This window comes from Pteropus vampyrus, unplaced genomic scaffold (assembly GCF_000151845.1).
Source record: "Pteropus vampyrus isolate Shadow unplaced genomic scaffold, Pvam_2.0 Scaffold4, whole genome shotgun sequence".
In the NCBI taxonomy this organism is placed as follows: Eukaryota; Metazoa; Chordata; class Mammalia; order Chiroptera; family Pteropodidae; genus Pteropus; species Pteropus vampyrus.
In genome coordinates this window covers 8399697-8420512 of record NW_011888785.1, presented here as the reverse complement: position 1 = coordinate 8420512, position 20816 = coordinate 8399697, and the positions used below count along the sequence as shown (strand labels likewise).

At 33.2% G+C, this 20816-nt stretch overlaps 1 protein-coding gene across 11 annotated transcripts in view; it reads left to right on the top strand.

Moving 5' to 3' along the window:
• The window catches only part of PHF14 (PHD finger protein 14), a 178882-nt gene that overhangs the window by 17279 nt on the left and 140787 nt on the right, over positions 1-20816 (top strand). For all 11 annotated transcript variants that reach the window (XM_023532940.1, XM_023532945.1, XM_023532939.1 and 8 more), the window contains 3 exons: positions 6049-6208; positions 10238-10349; positions 14416-14553. In XM_023532940.1, coding sequence (XP_023388708.1) covers positions 6049-6208; positions 10238-10349; positions 14416-14553 — 410 coding nt within the window. The remainder of the gene's footprint in view (positions 1-6048; positions 6209-10237; positions 10350-14415; positions 14554-20816) is intronic.

Sequence of the window (20816 nt, the reverse complement as noted above, 5' to 3'; positions counted from 1 at the left end):
GAGCCAGCTGGTTAGTGGTGGGGTAGAGATTGGGGCAAACAGGTGAGGCTTTTACTGTGATGGATATAGGAAGACATACGTGAGTTTTGATCAGAGGATTAATTTAATTTGATTTATATTTTGGAAGGATCACTCTGTTGGTTTGAGAGTAGACTGAAGTGGGATCTAAGGGAGGAATCAGGGAGACCATTATAGTGACCCAAGAAAGAAATAGTTTTGAGGTAGATAGCATAAGTTTTGTCTTAAAGTGTCCAGAGTGTAGGTAAGATATGTAGGTAAGATATTGGGACTAGAAGTATAAATTTGGAACTCATCAGCCTACAGACATTATTTAAAGCTGTGAGATTGGATGTGCTCTCTAGAGAATAGTCAAGTCCTAGCACTTCAGTGGAGATGGGAACACATGGCTGAGCAATGAGGTAAGAGGAGAACCATGGGAGAGACTCCCAGGTGAAATCTGAAACTGGCCCCCTTACCTTGGAGGGCAGAGGGGGAGGCTTGCCTTGGGTGGCCGCAAGTAGTTTTCTGCACCTGCCTGCTAGAATCTTAAAAGTTTATATAGAAGCCCTAACTGGGGTCAGTCATGTACACTGGAGGCCCTAACAAGTTCAGTCATGTACTCAGTTCAGGTCGCCTCATCAGCACATTTCTAGCTCGAGGCTGTGTCTTTGGGCAGCTTCTAGCTGAGGAAGGCAAGTGGAGCGCATATTCCAAGTACAGGGGAGGGACTGGGGAGCCTTCAGTTGCCCAGGTCCAGCTCTGGGGTCAGACTCGTTGATGACTTACCCCAGTAGGCTATTTACATTTTATTTTCTGTTACTTGGTATATACTTCTTGTCTCGTTTATTAATAGGTTTTACTGGTCTTTTTCTCATTGACTTATTCGAATTCTTTTTTAAATGTTAATCCTTTTCCTGCTGTTCGTGTTACAGTTATTTTCTATCCTTGCAAATGTTTTTTTCTATCTTGTCCTGTACCTTTTAATTTTGTGGTAATTTTCATTGTTTAGAATGTTCATTTTTATGTTGTCACATCTGTAGATCTTTCTCTAATACCTTTTAAGTCCTCAAATGAATTTTCATCTAAAATTAATTCAGAGAAAGGGAAATTTTATAAAGTATATTAGGAAGCTAGTGTTAATAGAGTTTGTTTGCTTTTTAAAAATTTAAGTGCCTAAATGGCACACTTTCATATTGTAATTCAGCCGTGCAACTTTCCCTTGAACATCTCATGGTTAAACATGAACTCCCTTGAATGCTTTATTTTAGAGAAAACTATTTACCCTTCGTAAGATAATGCATGAATGTTAAATAAAATGTGGGAAGTACAGAACAAAGAGTAGAAATAATATAGTCCCAATACCCAGACAGCCAGAGTTGGTGTTTTGGTGCACTTCCTTTATCTTTTCTTTCCTCCTTCTCCTCCTCCTTTTCCTCCTTCATACTACTTAAGTAATCATAAGAGATACCTTTAAGTTGAAGTTTTGCTAAAAGATAGTACTCCAAATGTTGTTTTTTAAATGTACGATTGTCTAATTACTTTTCATCGGACTTACTTCATCTAAATGTAGATAAATCTCTTCTCTTTGAAATCAAATGGTTTCATACTGTCACTTAGTATAAACACCTTTGTGACAAAATCTTGTAACTGACTGGTAATGGTAGGGTACCCCTGACCGTGATGTCAGTTATCCTGATATACTGATTGCACTGTGTCTAAAGAAAAATGTCAGATATGTGTCAGAGTATGTGACAGAGCATTAGGTAGTGCACTTGCCAGCAGTTACCCTTAAATTTAGTTGCTATGCATTAAATCAGAGCAGGTCTACTAAAAAATATTTTCTCCTAGTTTATTTTTTCATTCTGCTGTTAGCCTAGCCCTAGACCATTTTTATGTCTTAGTGTATATGTCCATATCCTCATGAGTGTTTACTGGGTAGTAAAGTATGTTCAAGTTATTACCATTTGGAATTTATAAGTCAGAAGACATTTTTGTTCATTTATGCTTAAGGATATATTTCTGACAGATATCATGCATGTTATAAGTTCTTTTTCTATTCATAAATAACAATATTACTTGTTAAGATTTTAATGGATTTTGTAATCAGAGGTCTAACTTTAGGATGTTAAATACAGAAAAAGTGTTTTAAATTTTTAAATGCAACTTTTGTATTCCTATTTTTTTTTCCTTTCTATACTGAGAAATAATTGGGATAGATACAATTAAATATATATCATAGATGAGGTAACTCAGTCTCAGAGATGCAGTCTGTCCAGTTACATAGCTAGAGGGTAGAGACTACCAGACTTTTGGTCCCTCGTGACAAGTTGAATGCGGAAGATTTCCACTTTTTTGGACTATTCTTACCCTTGTATATTTAAAAAAAAAAAAAAAAAAATTGTAAACACATTTTATATTATTTTTTCTTAAATATGATTGGTGTGGGTTGCATGTGTTTCTTACAGGTTAATCCTAAATAGATAGCCATAGAGACATGTTTTCTGTTTACTAATTTGAAATTATGATCAATCCATATGAAATGGATTTTATGTGTCTATAAATTTTTTATTTTATATGTTTACTTATATAAAAACTCTTGTTTTCATAATCATATTGAAAAAGGTCTTTTTGCCTGATCTACTCATAATTGGAAAGATAGAAGAGAATAAACATTGTTTTATGGCAATTTAAATTTTGTTTCTTATGGAAGAAAGAAAAAGATTTAAAAATGAATTTAGCCACTAATTAAAAGATTAGAATGGTTATAAAGTGTTAGAACTTTGGTCTATAGCTGAGTAAACCCAACAGGTATGGCAAAGAAATATGAGAAAAGTGGCAGGTGAAAGGCAAGGAGAGATTTCTATAAAGGTGATTACACAGTTTGGGTTATTTTTCAGGGTCAGTGAAGCTAAAGAAGAAATACTTATCCAGTTGCCGGTTGTTCTTTGAGCTTGCACAATACCAGTCTTCTGGGTTACAAAGTAGAAATTTTCTAGGAGAGGAGCTCAGAAATCATTCTTGAGGTTGTTCCTAGGTGGTTAAATCTCTTTTTGGATGTTTGCTATATGTGTAGCATATTCTTTAAAAATAGAATTGAAATTTTGCTTTATTCTAAAAAAGTGAACTGCTGTGATTTACCTTGATTTTGGTGAATGAAATGAATAAAATGGATAGCCCCTTGGGGGCTTTATTATCCTGGTAATTGCTTGCCTCTTTTGTGTGAATACAGATGAAAGAATTTGCTTCAACAGAACATTATTTTTTAAAGAAAATAGATTTTTTTCCTTGTTAATGCATAACCCTTTGAGAAAACAGATTGACTTTTTGTTTTGTTTTATGATTTTTCTTTGAATGCAATATTTTGCTTACTGTTGCAGTTACCAAAAAATTGTCTTTTATTGGTGACAATCAATAATAACTGCTCCCAAGAAGAAAATTGTATTTCTTTTTAATTTTGTAATTTGTCATTTTAAAAGTGTATAGCTGAACGAAAGTGATGAAGGTGATGATTACCAACCACAATTTAATTATATTAAAGAAATTAATGAGTTTCGATTACTTTGCTTATCTTTTATACCATAGTTTAGCTCCTTTAAAATCTTTTCTTTGGTGTTCTTTTTTTTGACTTTTACATTATGTTAAGTTTCACTATAAAGCCTTTAAATAGCATAAGATGACAATAATTATTGGATTTGCTTCAGGCAGCTTATGTAAGTCATAGTTGCAAATCAACTTTTAGTTTTCTGCCTATTAGGCTGTTTTAATTATAATCGTATTGAGTGTACTATATGAATAAAATACTTACACATGACTGTTGACCTATTAAATGACATCTAGTAAATTAATGTTGTTACTTCAAATTATTTACTAGTTGTATGTACTTTTTCTTTCTGTGTGATTTGTTTGAGTCTGTATTTACTTATTTATGTAGTTATTCATTTATTCTTAATTTGGGTGTCTGGTGATTGTAAGAAGGCACTGCCCAAGTTAGGCTGTTGTTGTCTGTTTAGTGTATAGCCAGTTCAGATAATCACATGACCTTACATTGGACACACACACACACACACACACACACACACTTAACTAAGTGGTGAAGACTTTTCAGAGATGATTGTCACTTACATATGTGGTTTTTCTCATAGTGGTTTTTCTAATGTCTCCAGTTTATTGGAGGTTACTGTGGGTGCCCCTTAGAACTTGGCACCAAGACTACCCTCTAGAATAAACCTGGTCACTAGTATCCTGTGATGGTTAATATTTGGGTGTCTATAGAAGCTACCTATCTTGAGAGGTAATAAAGATGTCTTAGGAGATCAAAAAATGCCCAAGCCTAAAGATGAAAAGGGAATACGTCTGGATTAGAATTAATTTGTGATCTATTTCACTATTATATATGCGTTAAATTGTTTCTCTGAAGAATGTTTAACGTGAGGGCCATGCCTTTCTAGAGGAAGAGAAATTGAATTATTTAAAGTTGGTTTATGTCTAGCACTATTTAGCAAAAAGAAAATTTTTAGGAGTCATGACTATTGTAGTTACCAGAGAAATGCTCTCTGTTATAACTCATCACTAGTGCAACATAGTTTTTTATATGAGTGAAATTCTCTCTCAATTTTCAATTCTCCTTTATTGGATTCCATGATTATCAGTACTTTGTTGGTGCCAATACATTCATTATATCTTTATACTAAGAAACAATTACTCATAATGGATGTGACATTACTTTTAGTGAGTTTTGTTGGTTTGTCAGGCACTGAGATTTTTATCAACACTGAGTTTATAGCCAAAATTGAGTTATAGAAATTTTAATGATGAGAACTTGATCTTAACAAGAAGTTGACATTGATATCCTGCCTGAATTTCCTTTTGGCTTACATCTTTGGCATCTAATCTAGTTTTTTAAGCTCAAAGCGAGGGAAAATCTTTTTGATTTTATAAAAATTTTAGACAGATCTGAAAACTCACGTAATAACTTAAATATTATTTATACAGGAGCATTTGAGTTCCTGGCAGTTGTCAGTTTTGGTTCAAATAAATTGACAAAAATTCTCTTAAAATAAATTATTTTTGATTCCAAACATGTATATTTGAATTAATAAGGGAACTTTCTGCATTTGATAATTGGAAGATAGTTGAAGTATATATAGCATGTCCTACTCTAAAATGTAAAGACCCATGCTAAATAATCTTTGTTTGATATGTTCATAGGATCTTTATAAATTTTTATCACATGATTTAACGGACTCTTTTCAGAATACAAGTTGTTAGTGAATAAGAAGAAGAACAGAGGGTAACCTCTTGTTTTTGTTCATTTTAGTTATGAGTAAATTTTTACAGAAGATAGAATCATAGATGTTTAAAAAGAACAAATACCTCATATAGCTGGAGTTGGCCCGTTTGTGAATGGAACTTAGCATGTCTGACTCTAGTCTGAACTGTTCAAACTGTTCTGTAGTCTCCATTTGTGTGTGTGTAGTCTCCATTTGTATGTGTCTGTATTTTTAGAATAAAGCAATTTTCCTTTTACTAATTCTTACTTTGCACTTTTGGTTGTATGAGTTTGTGTGTTAATCTGCCATCTCCAAAATTAAATCAAGGCTTTTTTTGTTTGTATGTTTGTTTTGCATGGTTGTGGTCTTTTATATTTATTTTACTGGTCAGTACAAAAGGAGTTCAATAGATCTTTACTAATAGATAATTCCTAGACTCAGTCTATTTTTTTTTTTTAGTGAAATTCATATTTAAGTATTTTTTTAAATTAAAAAAAAAATTAAAGAACTATAAATTTTCTCCCTTCTGTAATGCTTTTCCAGTAGCTCTAAAACTATTTTAAAAGGCATTTATTTTATTGTATATATTATTGTAAGTGAAAAGGTATTTTTTTATAAAATGATTTCATCTTTGTGTTTTGATGCTAGTATCATTATTATGAACTGTTTTTCAGAATTTTTCTCTACTTCTCTTCCCTTCTCTTTTTCTTTTGTGATTTTATAAATGTGTTTAAAAAATAAATTATTTAATCATACTTTTTTTTTTTTATTTGTTTAGGTTGCTATGGAGTTGATGGAGAGAGTGACTCTATTATGAGTTCGGCTTCTGAAAACTCCACTGAACCTTGGTTTTGTGATGCCTGTAAATGTGGTGTTTCCCCTAGCTGTGAACTATGTCCTAATCAGGATGGAATTTTCAAGGAGACAGATGCTGGAAGGTTGATGTCATAATTCTTCTGGGTTAATATGCCTGCTTTATAATATGTCTGCTTCTGACTACTCTATTCCTCTACTCTGATTTTTCTGAGTTACACCATTTCATTTGATTGTTTCTTTATATCTTCTTGGCATAGAGTAAATGGACAATAGGCTATAGATCAGAGCAGGGAGGAGGAAAGACCACTGAGTACCTACATTTGCCTTAGTACTCATAATCCCATTTAATCCTAATATCAACCCTATGATAAGACAAATGATAAAATTTCCCATTTTATAGGTATAGTCCCTGAGGCTTAGATCATTTAAGTAATTTTAGTTTTCTCAAGACCACAAGCTGGTGTAGTCAAGTTTGAACCCATACCTATTTGACTTCAGGAGTCTATCAGGAGACAGAACTCATGTAGTGATTTAAAAAGGAAAGTTTAATTTAAAAAATTATTAAACTATGATAAAAGAGTAACCATAATATATACAATATCTCTAAAGGATACCCTAGGGCTGAGGGAGAGTATCCAGGGAATGACAGACTTGTAAGGTGACCCTTTCCCACAGGCTAGGGTCCAGACCTTGTTGGAGAAGGTGTAGTTGCAGCCTACAAGATGGCAGAGAAGTTTGCTGATTTGCCTGGGTCAGACCAGATCTGTGGTTCTTGGCAAGTGGCTGAGCACAGGTTGTAGGGGGAGCTGGGGCACTGGTATAAAGCCTGGAATATGTGGTTTCTGTGTTGAGAGGACCACAGAAAAGTGATCTCCAGGTCACTTTTCTTGCAAGGCTTGTGAGATCACTGGGGATAGTGCATGGGTCTGGGACAGGCACTCCCTGCTGAGAAGCCCTTTCCTCCTGTAGTGTCCTCCTCTACTCTCAAAGAAAACTTAATATCATGCTCGCTGTAAAGCAGAAATGCCAAAGGGCTTCTATTTATTACTGCAGAGCAGACATGGAAAGGTGGATTTGGAGCTGAGAGGCAATAAATTGTTAACTGGCACAAAGACCCATGTTGTTTTTACTATTGTGTTCACACTTATTTTTATTATTACATCTGAGCAGTTGTCATCATAATAGTGTTGACATCTTTAATGTTTTTTTCCCCGGAAACTACCATCTGGGATGGATAACTGAAATATAAGAGTAGTTCCTAACCTTTGGTATTGTGTGGATTACTACTCCCATACCACTTCCCACTCTAACCTCCACCCCCTACCATAAGAGGGAGTGCTCAGCTTTTTTTCCACATAAAGATATTTCAGTATTTTTATCAAACATGTTTGATATTTTAAGAACAGCAACCCAAAAAACCTATTCAAATTGTCACCATCATTTTCCATATTTTAACATCGAAAAGGATGGGATACATTTCATTCTATCCTTAGGATTCAAAATTTAATAAATATTACTTTGGTAAAGTAAAAATTATTTTTCTTTTTCTTATTTTTGCCTCAGTTGATACATAGGCCCTTGTAAGAAATGTTGCCATATAAGATTGTTGGGATAGTGTAGACTCTGTCATGGACTCTTAGAAAACCCTGAGTGTTGATGTCTAGGAAAAATGGCTAAACTTCTTGCCTCTTTTTCCTCATTGCTCATCCAAAAAAGAAAAGAAAAGAAATATGTAACAAATAATTTGATGTGTTGACATGAATCTGTGGTCTGTATCATAGACATGGGCATTATTTTACATTTGGGCTGACTTTGGCTTAGAATTAGGGAGTTTAGTACAGCATTTAAAGTGTGTGCTTTCAAGTTGAACTGCCTGTATTTGAATTCTGGTCTTTCCTTACTAACTGTGATTTTAGGCAAATGTTTTAACCTTTTATACCCCAGTTTCCTTAGCACTTTTGAGAAGATTATAATGAGATGATTCATATGAAACAATTATAGTTTCTGGAACATAGTAAGTGCTCAGTGAATGTCTCCTTAACTACTAGTGCTACCACTGTGCTTTCTTATTAAAAATATAAAACTATTATTTACTCATTTAAGGTAATCATTGAATACCAGCGGCATCAATTTTTTCTGGTAACTCTCTAATATCTAGAGATAGTATGCTAGACACTATGCAGCAAGCACTTCAAAATAACTTCCAAACTGCCTGTGTGGTGCTGTGTTCTTAGTAGGTACTTAATAACTGAAAATAACATAAAGTGAATTGCTTTATATGTTGTAACGGCACTACAAATACAAAGCATTTCGGAATCTAATTTGATTGGTTAATATAGTTACCATTCTGAAATGAGTCTTTTGAGAAGTATTTTTCTTAGTTTGCTTTATTAAAATACGTGATTTTAAAAGAAGCTATTAATAGTTTCTATGCTAGAATGACAATTCTGACTCTTTGTTTTTTGGTGGTTTTATGTGGTGCTTGTTTTCTGCATCTTTCCCCTATCAACATCTGTCATCATAGCTCCAAGCAAAATGTATGGTAAAGTAACAAGGATGATCATTTCTTTTTGATTTCTTGATTTGTCGTAGTTATGAAGTTCTAAAGTCTGTGCAGTTAAACAAATGAACAAAAATCTATTTACGACAGGTATTAATAAGGACCAAAATTGTCTCAGCTGTTTGATATATATTTTAATAAAGATTCAAGTTGGCATTCTCTCAGGAGTGGTTGGGGGAAATGATACGCTTGTGTGCCAATCACACTAAAGTACTACTAAATCAGTAGTACTTGTGTGACTTGTACTAAAACATTTTAAGAAGGTCAGTGAAGGAAGCAGCCAGCTGTTGGGTTTATCAAAGATAAACTCCTACAGAGTACAGCGGCATTTGATACACCAGTGGAGCATGAAAAAACTGAGCAAATTAAATTGAGAAAGCAGCTGCTTGTTGAAGATGTTTATCTTTATATTGAACTCCATAGAATGCATTTGAGGGGTTGGATTAAAACATTCTTTCAAGAAAAATCTCAAAACCTTGGATTTTTAAAAAAAATATAAAAAAAATAATTTTAAAGATTTGTAACTATTTTCCCCAGTACCTCTAAAAATGATTCTTAGTCTTAATCCTTTAAAACTCATAGTGCATCACAAAAAACAGAACCGTAGCTTCGTAGCAACAATAGCTTCGTAAGCTGTGATAAGGCAGGCAGAATTTGTTGTTGATATATTCACAAGGTTAAGAGAGATTTATCATCTCATTTTTACCCTCTTTCTTGAGAAGTGATATAGGTCTGTTTAAATTTCAAAATCCAGTGATCCATAGTTTGGTTGTAAGCAAACAGAAATGGTTCCTATGTTAAAAAAGGTTCAGAGCAGTTTTCAAAAAATGGAATTAAATAAACTCCCATTTATTATTTATTTTTAGTGTGTTGAAACTTTGAGTATTCTTTGTTTAGAGTTACAGAATCATTCAGTCTTAAAAAAAATAATATGTGAGGAATATAAGTTTTAATATATAGGTTGTGTGGTGAACAGATAAATTGAGTGAAATATGACTTCCATATATGCTTATAACTATTCTGTACAGATTTCTAGCAATCAATTTAACCTGGGAAAAAAGTCGAGATGCATACCAAAAATTGTTTTAAAATAAGTCTTTAAGGATTATCCAACAGCTTTTAGAAAAGTAATATTAAGAAAGAGCAATTTTACCTAATTACTGCAAAGTAACTTCACAGTTCTTAAATTAGGATCCTTAATTCTCAAAGCACTTAAAATAATGAATGTGAATACCTTTTCATGCATATGAAAATGATGTTTTGTTTCATTTGAATAATGGTTTTGTGCAAATATTTAAGAATAACAGATGAGTGCAAAGTGCAGTGAATTTTAAGTGCAAAGCAATTACTGTTGTTAACTCTCAGTTTTAGCTAAGCTGCTGGGAAAGTAGTGCTTATTGCAGTCCCTCTTTTGTAACTGATCTCATTCTTTATCTGTTCCATACTGTTCGTTGGTGTGTCTGAGGTTTTGATATCTGACCATAGGATTCTTCTAGTATTTACTTGAGATGGCACATATTTTATGTCTGTTTTCCATGTGGACATTTTAGAAAGTGTTTTGATAGCAAAATCGTATCTTTTTTTCTTATAGATGGGTTCACATTGTTTGTGCCCTGTATGTTCCTGGAGTAGCCTTTGGAGATATTGACAAATTACGACCAGTAACACTAACAGAAATGAACTATTCCAAATATGGTGCCAAGGTGAGACAAAGTGTTTTTGGTTGTTTAAAGAGAAAGTTTTTACTTATTAGTTTACATGGCTTTTTACTAATATTATTGACTACAGAAATGCTTGTTAGTAATCATGCTATTCATATAGCAGTTAGCACTGAATCATTTATTATTGATATTAATTTTCTCAGAAAGCCAAGCATGTATAAGTTCTTCCATATATTTTTAATTTAGAATAACCTGTGGGGTCAAGTAGTAATTAATACTACTGCTGTTTTTCTGTCATTTAACACACTGCCTAGTGTATAGTGAGTTATCAGACCAAATCCTTATTTTTAATCAGTCAAATCAAATACAAGAAATCAAATGATTTCTGACTTTACTTTTGAAATAGAATTTGTCAAAATTATGAAAAATTGTACAGGAAGCACCTCAGGTTTTACTCAGGTTTAAAGGACTGGTTTCATCTTTATGACTGCATAACCTGCTGAGCAAATGATTCTCAGCCTTGATAGTTTATAAATTGGTTTTAATTGATTGAGATTTAAAATTGTAAGTGATAAAAACACCCACTTATTAATTTAAACTTCGGTATAGAATACTACAGATATTTCTGGAACACTAGAACTAGTTGGGCACTGATATATTCTCTTTTCATTACTGTCTTTGGGGAAATTGGGAAGGAAGATCCTTGAAAAGCATCAGTAACATATTAAAGGTAGGGTAGGGAACTTAAAGGTTGTTGGAAAATTCTGATATTGAAAATTTAGAAATTTGACAGTTTCTGCTCTTATATGCAGAATATCCTCCTTGGGCTCTGCACTATCCCCACACCTCCCCCTCCTCCTGCACTCCAATAGTCATGTCCTTTAATTTGTGCAATTTCTGTTAAACTGTATGTAGCTTCACTCTCCAGAATTAGCTAGAGCTCTCAGGGAGAAAAATCTGGCCCAAGCACTGAACTTAACTTTCTTGGTCCTCAGGTAATTCTACACTGTCTTATTACTTCTTTGATACCTTTAAGATATAGTTAAAAACTTTTTGTCTACATTTTCTAGTTGAGCGGCTTTAAAACAAATTACCTAATCCACCTTTATTGGAAGTGGAAATTACTACTTTTTTGATAGGAGTTTCATAATTCACAAGCACAGAACCTAGGACTAGCTTGCCATTTTCAATAGGCACACATTATTATAAAAATAAATCTAGAAGCAATTACAAAAACAGTAACTAGATATTACTTGATGTAACTGAAGCCAGCAGTGACCTCTAGACTGAAAAGAGCATTAAATGTGCAATTATCAGATGATTTTTCATTATCACCAGATTTTGTTTTGAAGTATTACTGGGAAATGGAATAAAAAATTATGTACCCTCTAGCTTATCTGCAAAATCAAACACAGTGTTGTGAATTATGACTGGGACAGCTTTTTTAGACCACATTGTCTTACCCATTTCCTAATCTTGATTACTTCTCCCCTGTGTTCTTGGTTGCTTAGTTCTCTAGCATTTTGAATCAGGCAATTGAGGAGGATTCTATTTTCTTTGTTAGAAAATTTTTCTTTGTATTCACTCTGAAATCCCTGTTCAATTTCATCATATTACATTAAATTACTCAGGGAAGTATACTAAACAACTTGGTTCTGTTCATAGTATTGACATCCTTTAAATAATTTAATTTCTTCTTTTCTCTCCTTACCTCCTTTCTATTATCTCTCTTTCTTTTTAGGTCTCATCTTTAGATTACTATTTATAGCATACACATTCTACTGTTATTGGAGAAAGACCCTTAAGTAGGCAGTAGAGTTAGTATTTGGGAGTATTTTCACATCAATAAGCAGAGTCCTGTTCTTGCTGTTTTCATTCATTGCTGATGTGACAGTCCTACTGATGTCTACCTAATAGGTAGTCACCAACTATTACAGTATTGTAATGATATTTTTATCCTTTAATGGAACTTTTCTATTTTCCTTTTTATATGTTTCCCTCATATTTAATTTACTTAGAATATATTTACTAAAGAGTACTTGCAGTCTATTTAAATTTAGTTCTTAAATTATCTACTGGCAGTCTTCTACAATTTAGCAAGTTTTTCTTTTATGAAGATTCCTATTACCAGTGCAGTTTATATTTTGAGACTAGATTTTTTTCTCTCTCTCTGTGGTTAAGATAGTTAAAAGAATAAAAAAATAAATTTTGGGGGGAATTTGGAGTAATTTAAGCAATTTATACTTTTAGTTTTACAGTTTTTCCCTTTGTGTACAGAAATAACATAAATAATTGGCTATATTTCGTGTATCACTACTGATTTCACCAAATTGTTTACTTAAGATTACTTTTAATTCTCTTAAATATATGTTAAAAATGCATGATTTCCTTTGTTGTAATGCCTATATCTTTTGGTGAATTTTCTCTGGCTTTTAATTTATTTTTCCATGCAGTATTATGTGGTTCAAATCAGTGTAGCTTAATAGTTAAGAGCATGGACTGTAAAGTAATGTTACCCTGGTTTGAAGACTGGTTCCCAATTATTTCAAGCAGATTTCTTAACTTGTCTTCCAATTTTTTAATGTACAAAATGCTAATACTTACAGTACCTCATTTACATATTAATGTGTAGTGTTAAATGATAATATAGGTAAAGTGCTTAGAATAGTGCCTAGCACATGATAAGCCCTCGACTATTACTACCATCATTATTAAAATGATAATATAGGTAAAGTGCTTAGAATTGTGCCTAGCACATGGTAAGCCCTCAACTATTACTATCATCATTATTATTAAATTAGTGGAATTTGGATTTTTTGAACCACATAGAAAATTACTTTTTTCATATAAACTTTTTTTTTTAAATTTTATCTTTTTAGTTTCAAGTATACAGTACATTGGTTAGACATTAATATATAGATGATAAAATGATCCCCCTGATTGCTCCTTCTCTCCTCTGGCTCTTCACCTAATCAATACATTAATGCCAACTGCATTTCTATGCCATGCTCCCTATCCCTGTGACCATCTATCAACTACTAATTTGTACTTCCTTAACCCTTCAACCCTTTCTCTCAGCCCCCCAACCCCTCTCCCCTCTGTTCGTCACCGAATTGTCCTCTGTATGTGTGAGTCTGTTTTTGATTAGTTTGTTCTTTTTGTTCCTTAGATTCTGCATATAAGTCAAATCATATGGTATTTATCTTTCTCAGCATAATAACCTCTAAGTCTATCCATGTTGTTGCAAATGGTAGGATTTCATTATTTCAAATGGATGAGTAATATTCCATTCTATATATAAACCATAACTTCTTTATCTAGTCGTCTGTTGATGGGCATGCTTCCATATCTTGGCTATTATAAATTATGCTACCATGAACATAGAGGTGCATAGATCTTTACGAATTACTGTTTTGGATTTCTTTGGGTAAATATTCAGAAGTGCAATTGCTAGGTCAGAAAATAGATCCATTTTTAATTTTTTGAGAAACCTCCATATGGTTTTCCATAGTGGCTGTACCAATTTTCAGTCTCACCAATAGCAAAGGAGGACTCTTTTTTCTCCACATCCTCACCAACACTTATTACTCTTTGATTTATTGATGATAGCCATTCAACAGGTGTGAGGTAATATCTCATTGTGGTTTTAATTTGCGTTTCTCTGATAATTAGTGACCTCGAGCATCTTTTCATATGTCTATTGCCATTTTTATTTCTTCTTTGGGGAAATATCTGTTCAGGTCTTCTGAACAATCCACTTTTTAATTGGATTTTTTTGTTGTTCAGTTGTATGAGTTCTTTTTATATTTTGGATATTAACCTCTTATCAGATATATCATAAATTAATTTCTTCTCTCAATTAGTAGATCATCTTTTTGTTTTGTTGATGGTTTTCTTTGCTTTACAAAAACTTTTTTAGTTTGATATAGTCCTTTTTGTTTATTTTTTCTTTTGTTATTCTTCATATAAACTGTTGACTTGCCTACAGTTGTTTGTATTGTAATAGTATTAGTTCACTATATGTCCTTTGTGGATACTTTGTATGAGAATGCTGTCTTTGTTCTGGAAATATTTTTACTCTGAGCATTTTTCTTTTATTCCATTGTAGGAGTGTAGCTTCTGTGAAGACCCTCGTTTTGCTAGAACTGGAGTTTGCATTAGCTGTGATGCAGGGATGTGCAGAGCGTATTTCCATGTGACCTGTGCTCAGAAGGAAGGTCTGCTTTCAGAGGCAGCAGCAGAAGAGGTAGGTTTAGTTAAACTTATAGTTGGTGAACATGTTCATAAGACTTCTCATGACTCCATTGTATCCTACAACAGGTATGCATCATAAAATAAATTCACAAGTTTATTCTTAAAGTCTTTGCCTAGATCAGTGGTCTAAAACTTCAAGAACAAACAATATATATGAGTTTTTTCCAGTCTTAAAGCAAATCAGACATTTGGAAATCCTGTTAAAATCTTTATAGTGAGATCTGATGAAATTAATTCTTTCAAGGGCTCTGTGAGGTTAAAGTTACCTCATAACAACATGAACATGGTATATAATTTTTTTATTCTTAATTCTTTCATGAGTGATAGTGGAGCTATCAAGAGATTATATAACCTATAATGATATAACATATTGAATGTGGAAAGTTTTGAGAATCCAGCTATCTTTTTTTATGTCAACTATTTAGATATTAAAGTGATTTGTAAAAATGTAAAACGGTGCCACTCTTCTCACTAAATTTTTTTTGTTTGTAAATTATTGCATTATTCATAACCGTGTTTTGCATGTTGACATGTCATGTGGTTATTATTTTAAAATAAGTAAATAAATATTTAAAAAATTTCTCAGTTTTAATTTCCAATATGATAACTGTCTATAAATATGACTTACATATTTATATGTAAGCTCTTTTTGGGTGTTCAATAATTTTTAAGATTGTTAAGGAATCCTGAGGTCGTTTTGTTGATTGTTTAAGCTCTTTATAAGAGCAGATTAATTGAGTGTTTGTTGGTAATTCTTACTGTATATTCATGATGGATTTATTGGGTAAATAATGAATTTAGAATGGTCTAAGTAAGTTTAAGAAAATATAAAATATAATAATAAATGCAGATGGATAATTTTTAAATATATGCAGAGCAGAGTATTAGTACTTTCCTATGTAAAATTGATGTTGGATAAGACAAGCTTCAGCTACAAAATAAATTAGCTTAAGTTTGCTTTTTTAAGGACACAGTTAAAAAATGAAAAGTAGAATCGGATACTTTAAAAATGTTATATAATCATTGAGTCATACATATTATTGTTTCAGAAAGAAATGTCTATCTAACGCTTTTGTAAAATCTCATGCCAGTGGATAATTTTCCTTTCCTGGATAAAAGTCTTATTTTGCCATTAGCTAGATCAATATTAATTTTTTATATAAAAGGTAAATATAATATTTTTGTGAGGTATAAGGAAACTGCTATATATATTTCAATAAATTTTTAAGAAATACAATTTAAATACTTGAAAACACTTAGTATAAATTTAGCTTTAGTTCACCTTTGTTTTAGACCATCATATTCTATATATAATGAGTGTTTTAAGAATTGATAAAATACTTAATTCATAAAAATGAGAGGAAAATAAGTGATAATGCCAAATAGGAAAAATATACCCTCACATCTATTCAAATTGAATACAGATTCTTAGATAGAACCCCAGTACAGGATATCAACAAAGCTAAATTGGTTACATTCAGTTTTTATAGGAAAAAATACTAAGCAGCTATAGACATAGTTTTGTTTATGGTTCAGAAATCATGCATCATCAAACTTATTTTCTCTTTTGGTATTTAGACACCAGGCATCTAGATATTTAATTGCATTTAAGATTTTTATCTGTAAAAGAGCCTAGAAATTTTAAGTACAGGAATAAGAAATTAAGAATTCTTGCTCAAATTTCATTATTTTTCTTTTTTGGTCTTCATCTGGGAGTGTCAGATTTGAGTACAAGACTCTAAAATAAACTACAACTCTGTGATAAACAAGTTAATCATAAAATGTCTGCAAAGCACTGCATTTGAGGGCTGACTGAAATATAATTCAGCAAGCATTTGAGGAACATGAACATAATAGTCCTTATTCATGTTCTATCTACCTTAGTACCTGGTTGGGGTGGAGGAGTCTGTCAGGGAGTATAAAAATAGCTTTAAGGCACGGTATTTACCTAGGTTGGGTTAGATAGTAAACACTCATACAAGATGGCATTAGAAGGTGTCACAAGTGCCTGGTGTGGACAAGCAGCGATGTAAATACAGAAAGAGGAAGGTTCCCTGGAAGAACCAGAAAGTTGGACCAAGTTGACCTATCTGTTGCTTACTTTAGCTATTTAAGGATTGCAGATTAGTGTATTTTACTGTCATTCATTCAGCATATTTATTTAACAGATATATTGGCTTACTATGTATTAGGCATTGTCATGGATCCTATAAAGATAGCCAAACAGACTTTTTGCTCTTAAAGTAGCTTACATTTGAGTGGTAGGCAGGGAGAGGACAGATAGTGAAAAAGTGAGTAAAAATATATTGTTATCAGTAGTATGTAGAAATATAAAGCAGGATAAATTATTTAGGAAATAAGAGAGGTAGGCTAAAATGCTATTTTATATGGAAAGATCAGAGAAGGGCTCTCTAATAAGGTGACGTTTTATGAAAAATATGTAAGGAAAGTGTTAGAGAGCATATCTTCATTTGAGAGGAGACCATTACAGGCAGGAGGAACAGAATAAGCAGAGACTGAGGTAGGAACATGCTTGGTTAAAAGGTAAAAAAGGAGACTGGTATGGCTGGTATAGAGTTAGGAGCTGGAGTTGGTAAGGGGGGAGGAAAGAGGTCATAGAGGTAGCAGAAGGCCACATTCCATAGGACTTGGAAGAACATGAGGAAAGATTGAATTTTTAATGAGTGAGATGGAAGCCTTGAGTTTTGCATAGAGTACTGTGAACTAACTAATTTTTAAAAGGACCCTTCTGATTATTGTGTCAAGTATAGACCAAGGAGGCAAGGGTGAAAATAAGGAGACCAGTTGGGAATCTTACTACAACAGGTTTTAGAATATAGGTAATGAGTAATGATAGATTTTATAGGTATTTGCTGATAGATTGTTTATAAAGTATAATAGAAAGAAAGAGATCAAAGATGACTTCTCTTTGACCTCAGCTTCTAATAGGATGGAGCTGCAGTTTACTGAGATGGAGAAAACTGCAGGAAGAGCTGATTCGTTGTAGGACAAAGGGTGCAGTATGGGACATGTTGAGTTTAAGATGCTGTGAGACATCTAAGTGAGACATCAAGTAGGTAGTTGACTATCCATCTGAGTCCGAAGTTTAGGGAAGCAGCCAAGGCTACTGATGTAAATTGAGAGCTGTGAGGATATGGATAGCATTTATGGTGAGATGACTAGATGGAACTGTCTAGGGTATGAGAGCAGATTAAGATGAGAAGAGCCTTAGTGACAGCCATAGGGCTACTTTAGCATCAAGGTTGAGGAAATAAGGAGGATTCTACCAAGGAGACCGAGCAGCGATTGATGAGGTAAAAGGGAACTGAGAGAGTAGTATCCTAGGAGTATTTCAAAGAAATGTTTCAAAGAGAGAGTGAGCAATTGTGTCAAATAAGTAGAAGATTGAGAAATAACCATTGGATTTGGCAAAATGAAGGTCATTTTTCACTTGACAGGATCTACTGGAGTGGTTAGTAGTAGTCATGAAAATTTGGGAGTAGAATAGAATTGAGGATAGATAATACAGATGGGCCTTTAGATTTTTCCTTTAAGAAGAGCTTAGAAGTGGAACAACATATGGGAGTCCACAGGAGAAGGTCTTTAGTGTTTAGTATATCGTTTAGTATACTGTATGCTTAAGTATGTTTAGTATACTTATTATATTTAGTATACTGTATGCTTAAGTATACTGAAGGGAGAGATCTAGTAGAGAGAAAAAATGCAGGAGAGATGTAGAATTGCTAGAGGAAAGATGGAGTGAGATCCAAATCACAAGTTAAGGAATTAACCTTAATTGGACCATTGGAGTCTCAAAGGGAGTAACCAGGAAGGATAAAAAATGATGCTCGGAGAATGATATTTTAAGTGTTAAATTATAGAGAGGGTGCAGAATGTAGATACTGTCATGACAATTAGGTGGCTGAGGTGGGGTGGACAAGAATATTGATGGTGTTATAATTAACTAATTATAGTATTTATGTGCTACTGGTTTCAATAAACACTTCAATTTTATTATTAAGATACCAATAAAGTACCTCTGTTTTCTTAAAAATATACTGTGTTTATAAGTGCCACTTGGTTCTCATCATATAAGATTCCCAGTAGTTTCTTCTTTCAGTTTATGCTCCTCTGATCTACTGTGCCAATATTACTCAGGGAGCTTTATTTAAAAAAAAAAAATTTTTTTTTTTTTAAAGATTCTAGACCAAACCATGCAATCCAGATGCCCACAGGCTAAATTTGACCAGCGTATACATTTTGTTAGATAGGAATAGTATTACGAAAAGAACACCTTACTTTTCATAATAGGTGGGGCATTCCAGTTTGCCATAGGCCCTAAAGTTCTCATAGTTACCCCCATTATTTATTCCCCCCACTGTCACTTACTTTTCTCTTATAATTTTCTAACATCTTTCAGCCCCCATTTGATCATTTATGTTTACTGGTACTGTTCCACATTTAAAACCATTGTCTTATGCCTACTGAATTCAAATCTCCAGAGTTGGGCTTTTGTCATCTCTATTTAGAAACCTCCTTAAGTGAGTCTGATAACAGTCAGGTAGTAGTTGAAAAAGACAGATCTTACTAGCTCTGGATCTTGGGTCAGCAGCTTAACCATTCTGGTTTTCAGTTTTTTATCCATAAAATTGATATTACAGTGAAGAACTGATCTCACATGACGGTGTTAAAAGATAAATGAGATAGTATGCAAATGTGCCTGGCACATAGTGGTATGCATAAAAATGGTTTTCCCTTTCCATTTCCAGTGGGAGTAGGATCTTGAAAGTTCTATTTCTCTAAGCAGGTTGAAGGGATATCCCAAAGCAACCAGTACATTAATTAGGACAATGTTTTCACTGGTTTAATAAAACCTTATAAATTGCAGCTTAAACTGAGCAGTTGAATTCTCTCTAATATAAGACTCCAGACTGATTTAATATTCAGGGAAGTTTAGTTCCAGGGACAAGGTACCTTCTTACTTGATGCTTTATCATATTTTTGGTCTGTTGCACTTTCTCACACGGTCAGAGATGGTTTATCACCACCTCGATCGGGTTCCACTCCATTGGAAGAAGGAAAGAAGAGATTAAGAGTGGGCAGCTTTCTTTCAAGGTCATGGTCCAGAAATTTTACACATCATTGGCCAGAACTTTTCATATGGCCATATCTAGCTTCAGGGAGGCTGGAGCACAGCATTTCTAGAAGGGTAGCCAAGTATCCAGTAAAAACTCAAAGGGTTCTAGTATTAATGGGAAGCAAAGGGGAGAATAAATATTAAAAGACAGTGGTTTTTACAATAGTTAATATTTGCTTGGTATATATGTTCCATTCTCTAAACAAGATTAATCCCTTGGTTATCCTAGTCTTAGAATTTAGGTTTATTGTCCCCCAATCCCAGATTAATTAATTAAAACAAAAAAAAATTACTTGGGTGACTTATTTCCTTTCAGATATCTTTTAGACCAAGGATGATTGGTTATTTTCCTGTCAGAGTCTTGGCCCTAATGTTTCATTAACCTATGGAACCATGCATGAGTCTCATCTCTGATAACTCACTTCCAACCTTTCCTACTTTAAAACAGTAGAATAATACTTCAAATTGTTGCCATTTGCCTGAGGTTCAATATAATCTTTATTTCTATTTAACATCTTCTGTCACCAAGATTTAGAGCATGTCGTGAGAAAGCAGCTGTGTGTGTGCGTATGTATCTGAATGCAGTTTTCTACCTACATTTTCATATTTAATTTTTAACCATATGAAGTAGTTATTACTAAGTTCATTTTACTAATGAATTAACAGAAGCTCAGAGATGTTTAGCAGGTTGTTTGAAGCCGCAAAACCAGTAAATGGTGGAGCCGAGATTTGTATCTGGGTTTCTGTATTTCCAAATTCTGTAATCTTATCCCCGGTGCTCTACTATGACAGCTGTGAGTATCATACTACAGAATTGCATCATGTGCTTTTTTTTTTTAATGGTAAGGACACCTTAGATTCTTTTTTTATTATTATTTCTTTTTCTGTTCTGATTTGTTTCTTCTTTTTTAGTGTCATCCTTTCTCTTTGGGTTGTAAAACCCTTCCTTACTAAGACACTTTTTTAATGTAAATTAGATAAAAACTATATGGATCCTATCATGGTGATCACTTCTTTAGGTATATGTGTTTAATCACTGTGCCATACTCCTGAAATACTGTATGTTATATTTTAATAAAAATCTTTTAAAAAACCCAACAATATGGACCTTTTCTCCT